General features: G+C 48.3%; 1 protein-coding gene across 1 annotated transcript; it reads right to left on the reverse strand.

Moving 5' to 3' along the window:
- Nucleotides 1–728: 728 nt before the first annotated feature.
- On the reverse strand, nucleotides 729–2,205 carry LOC129638968 (heat shock transcription factor, X-linked member 3-like). The gene is made up of 2 exons (XM_055563748.1): nucleotides 1,723–2,205; nucleotides 729–1,328 (listed from the first exon to the last, which is right to left on the reverse strand). Exons 1-2 carry the CDS (start codon nucleotides 2,203–2,205, stop codon nucleotides 729–731), a joined length of 1,083 nt encoding a protein of 360 aa, XP_055419723.1.
- Between the last annotated feature and the right edge of the window lie 16,450 nt (nucleotides 2,206–18,655).

Consider the following 18,655-nt stretch of genomic DNA (forward strand, 5'->3'; position numbering starts at 1 on the left):
GCGTGTGACACTTGTCCTACTGTAAAGTGTTCCTTGGCTCTCAAATTATGTGTGTTGGACGCAGTGCCTGGCCGCCTCACATCCAAAGATAGGCTTCTAAATACAGCCGTGAGGGCAGAGTGACAAGGGCTGGTGTTCACCTTATGGAAACCTTGTACTTGTCTTTGGCTTTGGGGTAATATGTTTGCGAGGCACTTAGTGGCTGGGCTGACCCTGCTTTCCAGTGAGCCTCTTGAGGAGGCCCCTGGATAGGGAGCTGGGATGCTCAGCTGCTGATCAGAAACTTGTGGCATCACTGGGGGATCCTTGAGGAGCCTCTTCTGCTGCAGGGTGTATGACTCATGGAAGGTGACACACCTGAGGTCAGGAGCCCAGCTGAGCCATCTGCTGAGCAGCAGGCAAGGCCCAGGGACCAGTCCATCCTGGGTTCCCCTCAGCACTCGGCTCATGGGTCAGACCCTTGGATGAGCCTGTGAAATGCTGCTGTTTCAGATGAAAATGGACCATGGGGACAAGACTGAAGATTGCCTGGGGCATGGGCTTCCAGCCTCTTCGAGCTCACCCTGTTCCATGTGTGAATACAATGGACAGATAGAAAGAACACAGACTCGTAGTTCTCGTTTGATTGTTTATTTACTCCAAAGGAGTTTTGCTTGACTTTATTAGAACCAGAAATCTATTTTTAATTATAAGAGAGTGCTTTTGAGTGTCCCTAGGGATCTGGCAGCTCAGGGATTGGGCTTGTTCTTGAGCTGCTCACAGAGGACACACTTATAATCTGAGGATTCTCCCTGCTCATCCTCCGCTTCAGGGGCCTCATCTGGTTCCATGACTAAAAGGCCCGCCATCAGGATGGAGTAACAGGTGTTGTACAAAGTCATCACTGATTCGTGTTCTGGGTACACTGGGGGGCTCTCGGGCAGTTTCCCTGGGCTGTCCCTTTCAGCAGTAGCCGAGGGCAGAGATACGGCATTGCTGGATGTGCCCTCTCCAGCCGCCCTGCTGGGGCCACCCTGCTCATTGGGGAGATGGTTTCCCCCAGCCCACTTGGCTACACTGCCCACAGACCAAAGGTCAGAAAACACAAATGAGCACTGGCTGGGGGTTCTGCGAGCAGTTGGCATCCCCTTCTGGACTTTGTTGCCAGCCTTTTGGGTGAACTCGTTGTGGTGGAATTGAGGAGAGTGTCTGGTTGCCACCACTCGTTTCTTTCTCTTTGGAGTTGTTGTGCCAGTGGCAGGCTGAGAAGTTGTTCTGGGGTTGCCTCTCCTCTGGATGTTCTGCAGAAGCAGAGGCTTGTCTCTCTGAAAATTGGAGTTTCGATAGATCTGAAAGGAAATGAATCACTTTAGGCATGAGAGGGGAGAAGGGCCCTTCCTCACCAATCTCCTCCCCACAACAGTCCGGGCCATGCCTAAGTATGAAGACAAGATCTCTTCATTCCTGGCAGCTTATGAGGCCCTAGCATGTCACTTCCTAGGGCTCGCCCAGGGCCGTCTTCACTTGAGGTGTTACTGGCCCTCCCTGACATCAAGTGGCCACTCAGTGTCTGGAGTCACCCCCATGGATCCTGTCTAAGAGGGGTGGTGGAACACAACAGATCCTGCTTTCTCGTCTTTCCTTAACCACCCTCTCATGAGAACAACATTCTCCTGGGAAATGAAACCCGTCCAGCACTCAGCTCATCTAGTCTAGTCTCCCCAAAAGGGCTTTCTACGTTACCAGGAGCTTCTTCCCTGCAGAGTGACTCGAAGGGCGGACTTTCCTGAACCCGTACAGGTTCAGTTCACGGATGAAGCTCTTGATGCTGTCTGTCTCAAAGATCTGGTCCATGCCTCTGCGCTGGAGTACCTCTATCTGGAAGAGATCTGCCTCGATGACCACTGTATCTCCCTCATCGTTCCAGTGCACAGAGGTGAAGGCTGCATCCTCCACAATCCTCCAGAGCTTCCTGGGGAAGGACAGCCCAAGGATGGCGTTGTTCTCTTCCTCTTTGGCCATTTCTTGGTTCGGGCCCTGTGGGCTTGGATTGTCATGGAGGCCTGGATCTGGGCTCTTGGGCTGGTCACCCTTCTTCTCCAAAGCCTCCCCTGAATCCAGGGTTGGATCTGGGGAGGAATCACAGGTGTCCCCTGCTGCAGGCTCCCCGTCAGTTGATAGGATCAGCAGGGCTGCCCGTGACTCATGGGAACTCTGACTAGCCATGGAGCCAGTCTAGCTAAGGAGCATTATCTATCCAAGCAGCAAGTGCTCAGGGAAAACGGGCCTCAGACCATGGTCGGGGTGCCCCATAAATACTCTCTGGAGATTCTAGAATCTGGGTCATGGGACAGGCAGCCAATTAAGTGGTCAGCTTCCTTAACTGTTTCATGATGTCACAGAGGTTATGTGGAGAGGCAGCCCTGGACCTGTGTGGGGGAGGGTGTCCGGGGATGGAGATGGGATCCCCAGCTTGGCTGTTGTCTGACAGTACCAAAAAGTATTTTTCAGGTTGCCTACAAGGGCTCCCTTCTGCTGCCAGGCACATTGTTTCAGGGGCCAGGCCCTGGCTGGGTTGACAAATGTGTCCCTAACTTCACTCCCCTCACTAACAACATACAGGCCTGTGGCTGGCTTCTGCTGAAGGGCCAGGCCCTAGCGAGTCCTAGGTCTGCTACCACCAAGAGAGATCCCAGGAGTCAGATGGGCCCCTGGTGACTGTCCCTCCCAGAAGATGGGGTCCCTAGCAGCCTGATTTCCCTTACCTGAGTTGGTGGCTCCCCCATCCTTCCCCCTCTTCTAGCTTTGTTGTCTTCTGGCTGGTGCTGCTGGTTGGTTGGTCCTGCTCAGTTGGCCCCAAAGCCAGAGTCCTGTTGTCTTGCCCCCACCGCCCCCCGGGTCGAGCTCTCCCCATAGTAGGGCTGTGCTCGAGCACAGTGGAGCGACCTCATATTCCACTTGACTGTTCCCAAGCACCTGAGACACAGATTCCCCAGGATGTCGTGTGGGAGGGCAAAGCTAGGTGCTCCGCTGAGCTCACAGCCTCCCGAGCTCTGCCCACACACAGGTATCATCCCACTGCAGATGATAGACTGTTGTCTTCAGTTTCCAATTTTTCCCATAAACACCACTTTGGTGGCCCTAGAGTATTCACTTTGGGAACACATGTGCTTTTCCCATCCCCTTCCCAGAGCCTCAGATTCAACCTCCCTGCAGGCTGTTTCAAAAGCCCTGTTTCCTGTCCTCAGTGGGGTGGTTGGGCTTCTGCTACCCCTGGTCCTGGCAATCTATGTCCATTTTGGGTCACTTTGGGCACCTTCCCTTTGAAGGACTTGATCGGGGGCTCAAGGTACAGCCAGTTCTGTTGAAAACAGCCACTTCACTGGTCCTCTCCAAGGCCAGCTCTGATCTTCCTCACCCCTGCCCCTGTCCCCACCACCACTGTGGACCTGTTCTCTGTTACCCAGATGGCAGGCCCATCGAATGATTTTATGGGTTAGGTGCTTTTCAAGGGCCATCCTTTACACACTCACTCCAAGGAACATGTCTAAGTTGTTGAGCTAGATGTGACCAAAGGAAGCCCTCGTCAACCTGTATTTGAAAAAGTATGAGAATCCGGGTGTGGGACTGGATGAAACCTGAGTGAGTCACCGGTCTTTACCACATGTGGGCAGTAGAGCAGTGGGTTTGGAGATGCGTGTTCTCTGGTATTTGTGGGCCACTGTTCTTGAAAATCACTGTGTAGGAAACAGACTGGTACCTTGGAAAGGCCCGTATTTGAGGACCCTAGGGCATTGTCTCCCAGTTCTGCCAGTAGCAGGGTCATTTTACCTGTGTGAGGACCACAGCCTGGTATCTGAAAGGGGTGAGCTAAGAGGGTGTGGAAGAAGCTCTCCCAGAGGCCTTTCTGCCTAATGACTGGCGGCATGGATGAGATTCAGGCTTCGACTTGGGCTTCTTCATGGCCTTTCTGCTTAAAAGCAGGTTGACAAAACTTTGCTTCCAGCCAGTTCATCTGACTGGGACATGACTCTGGAGGCTATAAACATTGGTGGGGGCCCCTGGTGGCTCCTCTGAAGGCGACAGAAGGTCCTGTTATCTGTGGGCAGCCTGACTAGTTGGTCTTTCTTGCTCCCTCCCACGCTTTGGGCCCCCCCTCACCCCCTGGGTCCTGAGGGAGCTGCCTTTTCTGGTCCCCCTCCTCCAGGAAGCACCCAGGCTCTGGCAGTGTGTTTGTGTGTCGCCAAGGGGTCTTTGTCATCCGTGGCTCGGGACACTTGTGTTGTGCGCACACAAGCCCTCCTGACGTCCAAGGCCTGCCTTTCTCTGCCTCACTCTCCTGCCCCTGTGCTTAGTGTCCATCCCCTGGTTTCCCCAGCCCAAAGGCCCTCCAACTGCTCCCCTCCCTCACTGCAGCTTGGGAGATCTGGAGCCTCAGGGATCCACCTGTGTTCCCTTCCTTCCCATATAGGAGGAGCCTCCTGTAGGGTCTTATCCCAGTGGGAACTGGGACCATACAGTCAGGCTTTCCCTCCTTCCTGCTCAGTGATGAGCTGGTCAGCCTGGCAGGTTCAGTTGGGCAGCAGGCCCCATGGCAGCAGCAGGGACAGGGCGCCACCCTCAGGCTGGAGGCGCTGGGACTGGACAGAGATGCCGGCCCCGAGCAGAGGCAGTTCTCAGCAAAGCACAGAGCAGCCCCACAGGGCTTCTGATTCTCCTTGTCCCCTTCCTTCCACAGGCCTGATTTTTGTCACCTCAAGGCATCGTGTAGCACTGAGAAGAGGAAGGTATGAGAAGTCGCAAGGTCAGGTCATGGCCTGGGGTGGGCGGGAAAGGTGAGGGCTCTAGAGGAATAGAGAACAGGGCTTTGAGCCCACCGCGGCCCTCACTAGCACGTGATCCTGGGAAGATGGCCAAGCCCCGTGGCCTCAGTTCTTCATGTGGGAGGCGAGCAGGTGTGAGGAGCCCCATGTATTGGGTTGCAGGATGGACATAAGGGATGAGACAGAGCTCACAGGGCCTGGCAACAGTTGACCCTGTGATAACAGGGCAGGAATCTTTCACACTGTTGCCCCCAGAAAATCCTCCAGTGTCCACTAGATGGGGTTGGCTACTTTGTGGTCCAGGGAAGGCTAGAGAATATGCACCTCGATAGGATGTGGAATTCCTAATTAGCCAAACAGGATGTTTCACAAATAAAACTAAGAAACTTTTCTACTTAGACTGTATTGAACCATAGTGTTAGTCACTTAGTCATATCTGATTCTACAACTCCATTGACTATAGATTGCCAGGATCCTCTGTCCATGGAATTCTCCAGACAAGAATAGTGGAGTGAGTTGTCATGCCCTTCTCCAGGGGGATCTTCCTGACCCAGGGATGGAACCCAGGACTCCCACAATGCAAACAGATTCTTCATTGTATGGGCTACCCAGAAAGGCCCATTTCCAGTTAGAGGACCTGAAAAATTTGGGTGTGGAGGAGTGTTCCAGCAGGACCCAAGCAGCTCCAGGAAACAGAAGCAGGAACCACTCTTTGCATGAGTCCCAGGTGGTTTTGCATCCAAACACTTACCTTCCTTCATTGCACCACCAATAAATGTTGAGTCTTTGATTACAATGCCCAATTACAATGAAGATAATTGAAAGCTAGTTAACACCTTGAGTTCTGGGCCCCCAGGACCAGGAAAGAGAGGGTCAGTCCGTGGATTTCTGGGCATCACTTCAAGGGAGTGAGATGGGAGTTCTTCGGGATTCCTAGCAGATAATGGGTAGAAAACACCTGCACCATCCTTGTGGTCAGCAGCAAAGTGACAAGAGCTAGGACCCCTTCCATGCTGCCCCAAAAAGAGATCTCTCTGGGCTTTATTCAAGAGCCAAAAGGACACCTTACAGCAATGTCCCATTTCCCCTCCCTCCCATGAGGCACCTCATGTGACTGTGGCTCCTAGACCATCGCTCTAGGTATGGGAGTGTCCTGCTTCTCCCAGTGTCCCCACTGCTAACACAGGGCCTTTCATGGAGCAGAGGCTCCATAAAGGTCTTTTCAATAAATGTGCCAGTGAGGAGGGGGCTGCTTGACTCAGATGAATTGCTACTTCTTTTGATAACCCAGGAAAATCCACATAAACTGAGATCCCTTAGCTGTACCAAATGAACACACCCAAGGTATAAGAAGCAAGAATTCACTACTATCACTTTTTATTTTCTAATTTTTCCACCAACTATATCACTGCTAAATAAATTCATATTTCCAAAATCATTCTAATTCTAATTCCATGTTATCTTGTGCAGGACCACAGAATAAAATGGAAGTGTTCCTACTCTCTCTTACAGAACAGGAAAACTCTTCATCTTGAACTGGTTGAGTACAAACACAGTGTGATGATCAACGTCATTGACATAGTTAGATACTGGAATGCATTGTCTTCTATAAAAAGGAATAACATTTGAAAAATTCCTAAAGAAAACAGAGATGAGCCTCCATGTGATTGTAGAGAACAGGAACACAAAGATGCCACACACCAGGTTCCCCCAACGGGCCCGGACCTTCACTGCTGAGAAGGCTGGCTGTTTCCTCTTCAATAACAAAGGGAAGAATCAGCCTCCTTTCCTGCCCCCTAGGACAAGCTGTTGGACATGGGCCCAGAAGGAGCCTGGCTGCTGCTCTGGCTCAGAGTCCTCTTTCCTCCTCCCTCGCAGCCTTTGCAGAGGTGTAGGAAGGAACTGGGACCCCTTCAACCAACTCTGTCCAGATATTCCGGGTCTTTAAACTTGCTGGTCTCCACATAGCCCTGGGGAGCCCACAGGAACTCATAGCAAGCAGGGTCTTCATCAGGCACCTTCCGGTACACCAGGTACCCCTCCTGCACCCACACTTGGGTGAACAGCTCCCTGGGCTCCCTATAGATGAAGTGTTCTTACCGAGACACACCCTCATCCTGCTGAGTGCTCCCCAGATCACCTCCTCAGGGGCATGGCCGTCCTCCACAGCGATCAGGCACAGGATCACCACCAGGAGGCCGGCCTTGGGCAACCTCTGCCCATCGCTCAGCATCTCACTGAGGGTGAGGCCCAGGGAGGGGACCAGGATATCGGTGTGCTCACTGGGGTCCACCTCCTTCACCTCCAAGCCAAAGACCAGCTGCAAATACTCTGAGGCTTGACCGAAGACCACCAGGAAATCGTCCTGGTAATCTTTGAGCACACTGTTCAGCACTTCTGCCTTTGTGATCGGCTCCTTGGCAAGACACCTGCTGAGCAGGAATTGCACCAGCTCATTCTTCTTCACCCGCAGGGCATCTCAGAGCCAGGATCTGGCATCTTCCTGGTCACATGAGGTGCTTAGCACTTCATCTTGCCTGCTGAGGACATGCTCTTCATATTGGCTCCCCGGACTAGCAGCCATGGCATTGGGAGAGGGCCAGACACCCAGAGGGCTCTGGGGGAGACTGGGTGTTGCAGCAGCAGCCACTTCCTCCAGGGTACCCCAGACCAGGAGAAGGAGAAGGTAGCTGCATCTCCTTCCTCTACTTGCTCCTCCTCCCTCCACCTGCTGCTGCTGCTGGTCCTCCTCCTCATTCCCCACTTTCTGCTCCTCTTCATCCTCCTCCTCCACTTCCTTCTCCTCACCCCAAATGAACTGTGCCTGCATCAGGCCCTCTTCATTTCTTGGATCCTGAAAGACTCTCTCAGGCTGGCAGAGCTCATGCATCCCTTGCATGATGACCAGGGTTGAGGTGCAGACAGGAGTGAGGCAGGGGGACAGATGGGGATCCTGGGCCTGCATGCGAGGCTGGTTGTGAGCATCCTCAGGAGAGAAACCCACCCTGGGCGGTTTGATTCAGGCCACTTACAAGTCTCCCCTTGAGGGGTGCTCTCAGGCCTCATAGAGGAGCTCCTCCTAAGCAGCCTAACCCCTGGTTACCTGAAGGAGGATGTGAGGTGGGTCACCAGTGTGCAGTCAGCACAGCTTGAGGTTGTGGGGCTGACATGGTGGGGAGGATTAGGGCCTTTTGGGTCCCCACTGTTCTAGGATGTTGAGTCCCTGGTGCACATTCAGGGTAGCCAACTCACCTTGACTCTTGGCACTGCCTGGACCTCCTCAGCTCTCTGCCCTATGGACTTGGGCCTCAGATATCTGCCTTCGCCTGCTGGTTCCTGGAGCCCCTGTGAGAGAAATGGAGGGACAACTCGGGAGTAGATTGTGGCACAGACTTGGGCCTTCTGTGCTGGTAGGAGGGGTGGGCACTGTGAGGCCCCCACAGGCCACCACCCACAGGGTGGGTGGTCCTCTTGGGGCTTTCTTGTAGTGCCCCCTTTCCCCTGGCATGGCCTGGACCCTCCCCTATGGGAACTTGCAGGGTAGTGACCAGCTGTGAGGGACCAAGAGGTCTCAGACCAGAAGGTATGTTTAAGCAAGGCAGGACACACTACTGATGGTGATGACACAGATGGCACGTTGGAGGTAGCCTGGATCTCTTAAGAAGCCAGCCTAGAGATTTGCTCCTTTTGTTATTTTTCTAACCAGAACATGCTCCTCTTGTCCCTCTGTGGCAGGGGTTGCAGTGCTGGGAGAGGGGAGAGTACATACTTGAGGGAACACAGCCAGATCTGGCCTGACATTCAGGGCTTCTGCTCCAGAAACTTGGGATCCCACCCTGCCCCCAATAGGACAGTGAAAGCCAATAAGAAAAAGGAAGGCTCTGCCTCACATCTGGCTTCAGACGTGGTACCACTGAACTTCCCAGCCATAGGTGCTGGCACACCCTAAGGCAAGATGTGACTTGTGGTCCATCAAATCCAGCCCCACCCCAAACCCCAAACCCGCTGACTATGGTACAGACTGTACAGTGATGCTCCCCCACAAGATCACCCCTTTAAGATAAAAATAGATAATTGATGCACTTAAATTCCAATAGGCAGAGACAAATGGGAAGACAGATGGACTGGTCTCCACTGAAAGCCTGAGAGGATGTCAGTTCAGTTTTTAGTCGTGTCTGATTCTTTGCGACACCATGAATCGCAGCACACCAGGCCTCCCTGTTCATCACCAACTCGCGGAGTCCACCCAAACCCATGTCCATTGAGTTGGTGATGCCATCTAACCATCTCTTCCTCTGTTGTCCCCTTCTCTCCTGCCCTCAATATTTCCCAGCCTCAGGGTCTTTACCAATGAGTCAGCTCTTCGAATCAGGTGGCCAAAATATTGGAGTTTCAGTTTCAACATCAGTCTTTCCAATGAACACTCAGGACTGATATCCTTTAGGGTGGATTGGTTGGATCTTCTTGCAGTCCAAGGGACTCTCAAGAGTCTTCTCCAACACCACAGTTCAAAAACATCAATTCTTTGGCACTCAGCTTTTTTATACTTCAACTCTCAATCCATACCTGACCACTGGAAAAACCATAGCTTTGACTAAACAGACCATTGTTGCCAAAGTAATGTCTATGTTTTATTTTTTTATTTTTATTATAAATTTATTTATTTTAATGGGAATTTAATTACTTTACATATGGTATTGGTTTTGCCATACATACACATGAACCTGCCACAGGTGTACATGTGTTCCCCATCCTGTTCCCCCCTCCCACCTCCCTCCTTGTACCATCCCTCTGGGTCATCCCAGTGCACCAGCCCCAAGCATCCTGTATCATGCATCGAACCTGGACTGGCAATTCGTTTCATATATGATATTATACAATTTTCAGTGTCATTCTCCCAAATCACCCCACCCTCTCCCATAGATTCTCTGCTTTTTAATATGCTGTCTAGGGTAGTCGTAACTCTACTTAGAGGAGTAAGCTTCCTTTAATTTCATCGCTGCAGTCACCATCTGCAGTAATTTTGGAGCCCAGAAAAATAAACTCAGCCACTGTTTCGACTGTTTCCCCATCTACTTCCCATGAAGTGATGGGACCACATGCCATGATCTTCTCTTTCTGAATGTTGAGCTTTAAGCCAATTTTTCACTCTCTTCTTTCAGTTTCATCAAGAGGCTCTTTAGTTCTTCTTCACTTTCTGCCATAATGGTGGTGTCATCTGCATATCTGAGCTTATTGATATTTCTCCCAGCAATCTTGATTCCAGCCTGTGCTTCCTCCAGCTTAGCGTTTCTCATGATGCACTCTGCATATAAATTACATAAGCAGAGTGACAATATACAGCCTTGATGTACACTTTTTCCTACTTGGAACCAGTCTGTTATTCCATGTCCAGTTCTAACTGCTCTTCCTGACCTGCATAGAGGTTTCTCAAAAGGCAGGTCAGGTGGTCTGGTATTCTCATTTCTTTCAGAATTTTCCACAGTGTACTGTGATCCACACAGTCAAAGGCTTTGGCATAGTCAATAAAGCAGAAATAGATATTTTTATGGAAATCTCTTGCTTTTTCCATGATCCAGCAGATGTTGGGAATTTGATCTCTGATTCCTCTGCCTTTTCTATAACCAGCTTGAACATCTGGAAGTTCATGATTCACATATTGCTGAAGCCTGCTTTGGAGAATTTTAAGAATTACTTGACTGGCCTCTGAGATGAGTGCAATTGTGTGGTAGTTTGAGCATTCTTTGGTGCTGCCTTTCTTGGGGATTGGAGGGAAAACTGACCTTTTGCAGTCCTGTGGCCACTGATGAGTTTTTCAAATTAGCTGGCATATTGAATGCAGCACTTTCACTGCATCATCTTTCAGGATTTGAAATACTCAACTGGAATTCCTTCACCTCCGCTAGTTTGTTCATAGTGATGCTTTCTAAGGCCCACTTGACTTCACATTCCAGGATGTCAGGCCCTAGGTGTGTGATCACACCATCATGATTATCTTGGTCATGAAGATTTTTTTTTTTTTTGTACAGTTCTTCTGGATATTCTTACCACCTCTTCTTAATATCTTCTGCTTCTGTTAGGTCCATACCATTTCTGTCCTTTTTTGATCCTATCTTTGAATGAAATGTTCCCTTCGTATCTCGAATTTTCTTGAAGAGATGTCTAGTCTTTCCCATTCCGTTTTTTTTTCTTTATTTCTTTGCATTCATCACTGAGGAAGGCTTTGTTATCTCTTCTTGCTATTCTTTGGAACTCTGCATTCAGATGCTTATATCTTTCCTTTTCTCCTGTGCTTTATGCTGCTCTTCTTTTCACAACTATTTGCAAGACCCCCCCGCCTCCCCCCCCCCACCGAAAGCCTTTTTGCTTTTGGGCATTTCTTTTCGATGTGGATGGTCTGGATCCCTGTCTCCTGTACAATGTCACGAACCTCCGTCCATAGTTCATCAAGCACTATATCTGTCAGGTCTAGTCCCTTAAATCTATTTCTCACTTCGACTGCATAATCATAAGGGACTGGATTTACTTCATACCTGAACGGTCTAGTGGTTTTCCCTACTTTCTTCATTTTAAATCTGAATTTGGCAATAGGAGCTCATGATCTGAGCCACAGTCAGCTCCCAGTCTTGTTTTGCTGACTGTATAGAGCTTCTCCATCTTTGGCTGCAAACGATATAATCAATCTGATTTCAGTGTTGACCAACTGGTGATGTCCATGTGTAGAGTCTTTTCTTGTGTTGTTGGAAGAGGGTGTTTGCTATGACCAGTGTGTTCTCTTTGGAAGACTCTATTAGCCTTTGCCCTGCTTCCTTTCATATTCCAGAGCCAAATTTTCCTGTTACTTCAGGTGTTTCTTGTCTTCCTACTTTTGCGTTCCAGTCCACCATAACGTAAAGTACAACTTTTTTGGGTGTTAGTTCTAAAAGGTCTTGTCGGTCTTTATAGAACCGTTCAACTTCAGCTTCTTCATCATTCCTTGTTGGGACATAAACTTGGATTACTGTGATATTGAATGGTTTGCCTTGGAAACAAACAGAGATCATTCTATAGTTTTTGAGATTGCATCCAGCTGCTGCATTTTGGACTCTTTTGCTGACCATGATGGCTACTCCATTTCCTCTGAGGGATTCCTGCCTGCCGTAGTAGACATAAGAGTCATCTGAGTTAAATTCACCCATTCCAGTCCATTTTAGTTCACTGTTTCCTAGAATTTTGACGTTCACTCTTGCCATCTCCTGTTTGACCACTTCCAATTTGTCGTGATTCATGGAATTAACATTCCAGGTTCCTATGCTATATTGCTCTTTATAGCATTGGACCTTTTTTCTGTCACCAGTCACATCCACAACTGGGTATTGTTGGTGCTTTGGCTCAATCCCTTCATTCTTTCTGGAGTTATTTCTCCATCGATCTCCAATAGCATATGGGGACCCACTGACCTGGGGAGTTCCGCTTTCAGTATCCTATCATTTTGCCTTTTCTTACTATTCATGTGGATGGATCTCAAGGCAAGAATACTGAAGTGGATTGCCCTTCCCTTCTCCAGTGGACCACATTCTGTCAGACCTCTGCACCATTACCTGGCCAACTTGGGAGGCCCCACAGGCCCTGGCTTAGTTTCATTGAGTTAGACAAGGCTGTGGTAGTAGTGTGTTTAGATTGACTAGATATCTGTGATTCTGGTTTTAGTGTGTCTGCCCTCTGATGCCGTCTTGCCACACCTTCCATCTTACGTGGGTTTCTCTTACTTTTGACATGGGGTATCTCTTCAATGCTGCTCCAGCAAAGCGCAGCCACTGCTCCTTACCTTGAACGAGGTATATCTCCTCACTGCCAGCACTCCTGACCTTGATCGTGGAGTAGCTGCTCTAGTCCCTCTTGTGCTATTGCAGCCTCCACTCCATGGACATGTGGTATCAATCCTGAATTCACTAGAAAGACTGACACTGAAGCTGCAACTCCAGAACTTTGCCCACCTGATGCAAAGAACTGTCTCATTGGAAAAGATCCTGATGCTAGGAAGGAATGAAGGCCAAGGAGAAGGGGATGAGAGAGGATGAGATGGTTGGATGGCATCGGAGATTCGATGGACTTGAGTTTCAGCAAGCTCTGGGAGTTGGTGATGGACAAGGAATCCTGGTGTGCTGCAGTCCATGGGGTTGCACACAGTCGGACACTACTGAACAGATGAAATGAACTGATTACAATAGGGAGAATGCTTAGAACACAAGTTCTTAACGTGTCTCAAAATGAAACAGAAAAGGACATTTCGTTAACACGGAAAATAAGGATGGTACGCAGCACCTATGTGTGGGTGTGTAAGTTTGAGTCTGAGTGTGTGTGTGTGTGAGATGTGGAAAGAGTTGGATGGATGAACAGGCAGCATGATGGAGCAGTTTGACAGGAAGCGTTTCTTTCTGTAGTGAGCTGATTCTTAGAAGGAGCTGTTAAAGGAGTCAGAAATGTCTGACTCTTAGCTCTTGCTCAAGCGTGGGGGAAAGCTGAAGTTCAGAGAAGAGAAGCATGTCTAAAGTGTAGCCAAGCCTAGTCATTGGGTATATTTGGATGACAGTGAGCACATGGCCAGTCTCTGCTGTTATTTAAGAGAGGCCAAGTCAGCCCTTCGACAGTATGGTTGTTATCAAAATTGCAAATCCTTGTGCCTGAAGCAGAATGAGGCCCATCAAAACTAAATGATAGAGTTTGGAACAGGGACAGTTTTATTATAGATTCATACAAGGATGTGGGTGGCTCTTGCCTTAAGAACCTAAAGTTACTGAACGTTTTCAGTTAAGTACATTTAAAAGCAAAAGTTAGAGAGAGTTGTGGTAAGTTGTTACAGACTTCTTGGTGGCACATCCTTTGTGCTTAAAGTTATGTCATGGTCAGGTAATAATGTTCCTATCTATCTCTACCAGGTGAGTCTTATATTCTATCATTCTTGCCCTGTCAAGAGAGGCCAAAGTCTCAAGGCACAACTTTCACCTTGAAATGTCCCTTCCTGAAAAAGCAGAAACAGATCTCATTTGGCAGCTCCTTCGGGTCAAGGTTCCCACATTCTGCCCAGCTCTCGTCCTTGATGGAGCCAGGCTCCCAACCCAAAAGGTCTTGTCTCATCAGGCTCTCAAAGTGTGGAGACCAGTTTTCAGAGACTGAGGCCCAGGAAGATGGCCACTGCTAGTAGGTTGCAGAGACAGGGATGGGGGAGAGATTCACCGCTCCTCAAGGCCTGGGCCAAGGCTACTGGAGGGCCTTAGTGAGGGCTCTGGAGCACTACAGGATGTCGTCCCCAGTCTATTCCGTGGGACCTCCAGCTCACCCACTGGCCCAAGGCTGGGTGATATTCAGGACACCCAAAAGAAGGCCTAAATTTGCCTCTTCTATCACTTTCCAGCTGATGACCACCACACCACCCTTATTTAATCACTTCCCAAATACTCCCTTCTTGGCAGTAACTGGGGGGTAGGGCACACCGTGGTGCTGATCAATAGCTAAGCAGGACAACGAATGGTCATTCACTGACAGGAGGCTGCTTGTGAATGGGGCCATCTGAGGCACCAAGCAAGGCTGAGCTACCCCTGTTGCCTACGAACAGGGTGGATAGAAATGAAGCACATCAATGGCTAACTGCATAGAGCTGTGCTCACTCTGCTCTGTTACATTGTGAATAGAATAAGAATCATTGTAAGGATAAGGTTTGTCAAAGAAGTTCTCAAGGTGGGCTGGCTTTGACATTCTTGTTGGCTTTGACATATTAGCTAAAATATATGTGGCACATGCAATCAAGTGGCAGCTGTTGGAGGGGCATGTAGATAAGCACTGTTGACTGGCATGACTGGGAAAACAATGAAAAGAAAGATGTAAAAATGTTAAACAAGCATGTGAAATCAAAATCTGTGGTGGGAAAGAAGTCCGTGAAAAAGATTAAAGCACACTGGACCCAACGTATCTTTATGGAACAGAGCAGCATGAGCACAGCCATTAGCAGGTAGCCTTTACTTTGACATATTACTCCACATCCTGTTACTAAGCATCAGGTCTTTCCCAGCAATTGGACAGTGCATCGCTCGACCCTGCCAATAAGCAACCAACTATCAGTGAGATACCTGCTGCTATTTCTCCTGCTCAGCTATTGGTAAACTGCACATTGGGCCCTACCTGATGATAACTGTCAATGAGGGACCACTGGGGAAGTGATTTAGTCAAGGGACAGTGGTGCATTGGTCATCTGACCCTTACCTTTGGGTAAATTATTATTATTATAATTTTTAATCGGGAATGTATTTCTGGTAGATGGTGTAAGTTGAGTTTCCCTACTCAATATGAGAGTTCAAGTGTCCCCAACAATATTAGTGGAGGAGACATTTATGACTTTCTTCGCTCTGATGTGTAATTTTATGGAGACGGTGTATAGATCTCTGCACAACAGACTGAGGATTCACCAAGTCTTTGGACATGGGTTTGGGTGGACTCCGCGACTTGGTGATGGACAGGGAGGCAGGGTGTGCTGTGGTTCATGGTGTCGCAAAGAATCAGACACGACTGACAAACTGAACTGACTTCCTCTCAGTCTTTCAGGGGACACCAGTCCTTCTGTCTTCCCATTAGTCTCTGCCTCTCTGAATTTAAGTGCATCAATTATCTATTATGGTCTTGAATGGGTGATCTTTTGGGGGAGCATCACTGTACAGTCTGTACCATAGTCACCTGGTGGTGGGGTGGGGCTGGTGCTGGATTTAATGGACTACAAGTCACATCTTTCCTTACGGTGTGCCAGCACCTATGGCTGGGAAGTTCAGTGGTACCAGGTCTGAAGCCAGAAGTGAGGCAGAGACTTCCTTTTCCTCAGTGGCTTTCACTGTTCTATTGAGGGCAGGGTGGGATCCCAAGTTTCTGGAGCAGAAGCCCTGAATGTCAGGCCAGATCTGGCTGTGTTACCTCAGGTATGTACGCTCCCCTCTCCCAGCACTGCAACCCTTGTCACAGAGGGACAAGAGGAGCATGTTCTGGTTAGAAAAATAACAAAAGGAGCAAATCTTCAGGCTGGCTGTTTACAGAGATCCAGGCTGCCTCCAACGTGCCATCTCTGCCATCACCATCAGTAGTGTTTCCTGCCCTGCTTAAACATACCTTCTGGTCTGAGACCTCTTGGTCCCTCACAGCTGATCACTTCCCCCAACTTCTGCTATACCTGCCCTGTTGAAGAGGGGTGCTATTGGGCAGTTGAGGCCCTCATGTGCTCTGGACACCTACTGGGTCATCTGCTGTGGCAGTCTGGACTCCCTCAGAGATCAGGACTTCTCCTGATATGCTGCCTATGTAAGTGCCCTCCATGAGCATGATCCCGGCTCTTCTACCCACATGCCGCCCTGGGCCAGATGCACCTCTGTTTCCCACATCTCAGCTTTCTGCCTGGTCATGGCAGCCCCTGCCCCAGTGCAGATTGGCCACACAGAAATCAGGGTGTGTGTAAGGGTGTGCAGTTGTTGGGAAAACAGGTATCCACAAATGCGGTCACTATCTGTCCTCTTCATTGTGGCTTGGGAGCAAGCCCCTGAGCACATGCTCCTGGAGGGGAAGTCCGGGCTTCCCACAGACCTCCTGTTAGCCACATAGCCCTGCAACCATCTAAGGGTGTTTGTCTTCCCTTTGTCAGACCCCAGGACTTGTGTGTCCAATATATGGTTCGAAACACTCACACCGAGGGTATATCTCCAACCATGTAATCTCCCTCATATTCTGAGTCCTCTCCAATGGGCACACGTCAGGACTTGAATCATCCTTTTCTCTTCATACCCTGTTCCCTGTGGATCTTTCTTTGAGAATAAGTTTGGGAATCTATCTGTATTTTCCAATTAGTTTTGGAGCTAATTGTTCTACATGTTGATGGTTTCTTTTTATTTTTTTCCATTCGAGTATATATGATTTACCATGTTGTGTTTCAGGTGTCCAGCAAAGTGATTCATCTTTACATATACATGTATTTGGGCTTCCCACTTGGCTCAGTTGTTAAAGAATCACCCTGCAATGAAGGAGATTTGGGTTCAATGCCTGGGTAGGGAAGATATGCTCAGAGGGACATGACGAGCCTCTCCAGTATTCTTGCCTGGGGAATCTCATGGACAGAGGAGCCTAGCAGGCTGCATTCCGTAGGGTCACAAAGAGTATGGCACATATGAATCAACTGAGCTTGCACAGGCACACATACATATATCTATTCCTTTACAAATTCTTTTTCCATTTATGTTGTTACATAATTTCTAGCAGAGTTGCCTGTGGTTTTGTAGTAGGTCCTTGTTGGTTATTTATTTTATATATAGTGGTGTCAATATATATGTTAATCCCCAACTTCCAATCATCCCCCCAGCCCAACTTGCCATTTGGTAACCATCAGCTTGGCTTATATGTAGATGTGTTTTTGATGTTCTTTGGGGGAGGCAGTTTAAACATTTGAAGTCATCCTACTTTTCTATTTTTGTTTTGTTGCCTATGCTTTCAGTGTCACATACATAAAATCACTTCTAAGACCAATGCTTACAACTTTTACAGGATGTTTTCTTCTCGTTGATTTATAGTTTCAGATTTTGCAGTTAAATCTTTAATCAACTCTGAGATTAGATTTTTATGTGGCACAAGGTAAGGATCCTATTTAAATCTTTTGCATTCAGATTTCTAGTTGCCCACGACAGTTAATTGAAGAGATAGTGAGGGGAAACTTAATCATGATCATCTCAAGGCAGTAATGAGTGACAAACCTGTAGGAAAGACACTGGAATGAGGGACTTGGCCAGGAGCATGTAAAGTTTGGGGACTCCCACTTGATTCCCGCTGATCTGTGAATGTGATCCTGGGCAGATGCGTGCTGACCCTAGGCACATAGATTTGCTCTTGACCTCTGCCAATCAAGAGAAGCCTCTGGACCAGCAGGATTTTGCACTCATCATGAGTCCATGGGCACTGCTTTGGCTTTTGCATTTGGTGGCATGCAAATGGGTTTTCTTAATACAAAGACATAGAGTTTTACTTGACTACTGATAAAATAAGCTTCTCATAAGTTCTTTTGACTTCTGTTCCACTCTCTAATTTATGGGTTTTACTATATTTTCAAACAGATTCTTGGAGATACTTGGCAGAAGAGAGTGATTCTCTCCCTTACAGTCTTAGATAATCAAACTTCTGATAATATTTTATATCACCACACTGTTGATTTCTATTCTGTTTACCTCTCTGGCAAGCATTTCTGATAAGATACATACTCCAAAACCTATCCTACAAATTGCATGTAATCAACTGCAAGTGATTAGAGAACATGAAAATATTAATACACAAGAGAATGAGTAAGAACATTTCCTTGGGAGATGACCATTCGGCTGGCCTCAGATGGTTGCTAGTTTGTGAGTCACAGAAGATAGGATGGACACAGGCATAGAGGAAAGGAGAAGGTCTTAGGGAAATCATATTCTCAATCAAAACAGGTTGTTATGGCCACAGCTAGAGGGGTCAGTTGGAATCTATTCATAGCGAACCTGTATAAGTGGAAGTTTAAAGAGTTTCTACTGCTCTTTGTGAGTGCTAATGAGCAAAACTCACACCCCCATACAACATAGCGTTTGCAATAGGACTTGTCATGTTTGAATCACAATATACTGTCCTTTTCCAGGAGAGCTACAGGCATCTGATATTGATTTATTGTTGCTGATCTAAATGGATATACCCTTTCTAAACACATGACTTAGTGTTTATGTTTTTCTCTTTTACCCCTAAAAGTCTTTGGATCCTTTTTAAACTTTATGCATTCTCAATTCTTTCTGCATTTTGGCAGTATCCCCACGGATATTAAACTAAATACCAGC

Source organism: Bubalus kerabau, chromosome X (assembly GCF_029407905.1).
Source record: "Bubalus kerabau isolate K-KA32 ecotype Philippines breed swamp buffalo chromosome X, PCC_UOA_SB_1v2, whole genome shotgun sequence".
Classification (NCBI taxonomy): domain Eukaryota; kingdom Metazoa; phylum Chordata; class Mammalia; order Artiodactyla; family Bovidae; genus Bubalus; species Bubalus kerabau.

Coding starts and splice junctions, on each gene's coding strand:
- LOC129638968 (XM_055563748.1), bottom strand. CDS start 2,205: ATGGCTAGTCAGAGTTCCCATGAGTCACGGGCAGCCCTGCTGATCCTA. Junction 1,329..1,722: donor CTGCAGGGAAGAAGCTCCTG/GTAACGTAGAAA, acceptor ATTTCCTTTCAG/ATCTATCGAAACTCCAATTT.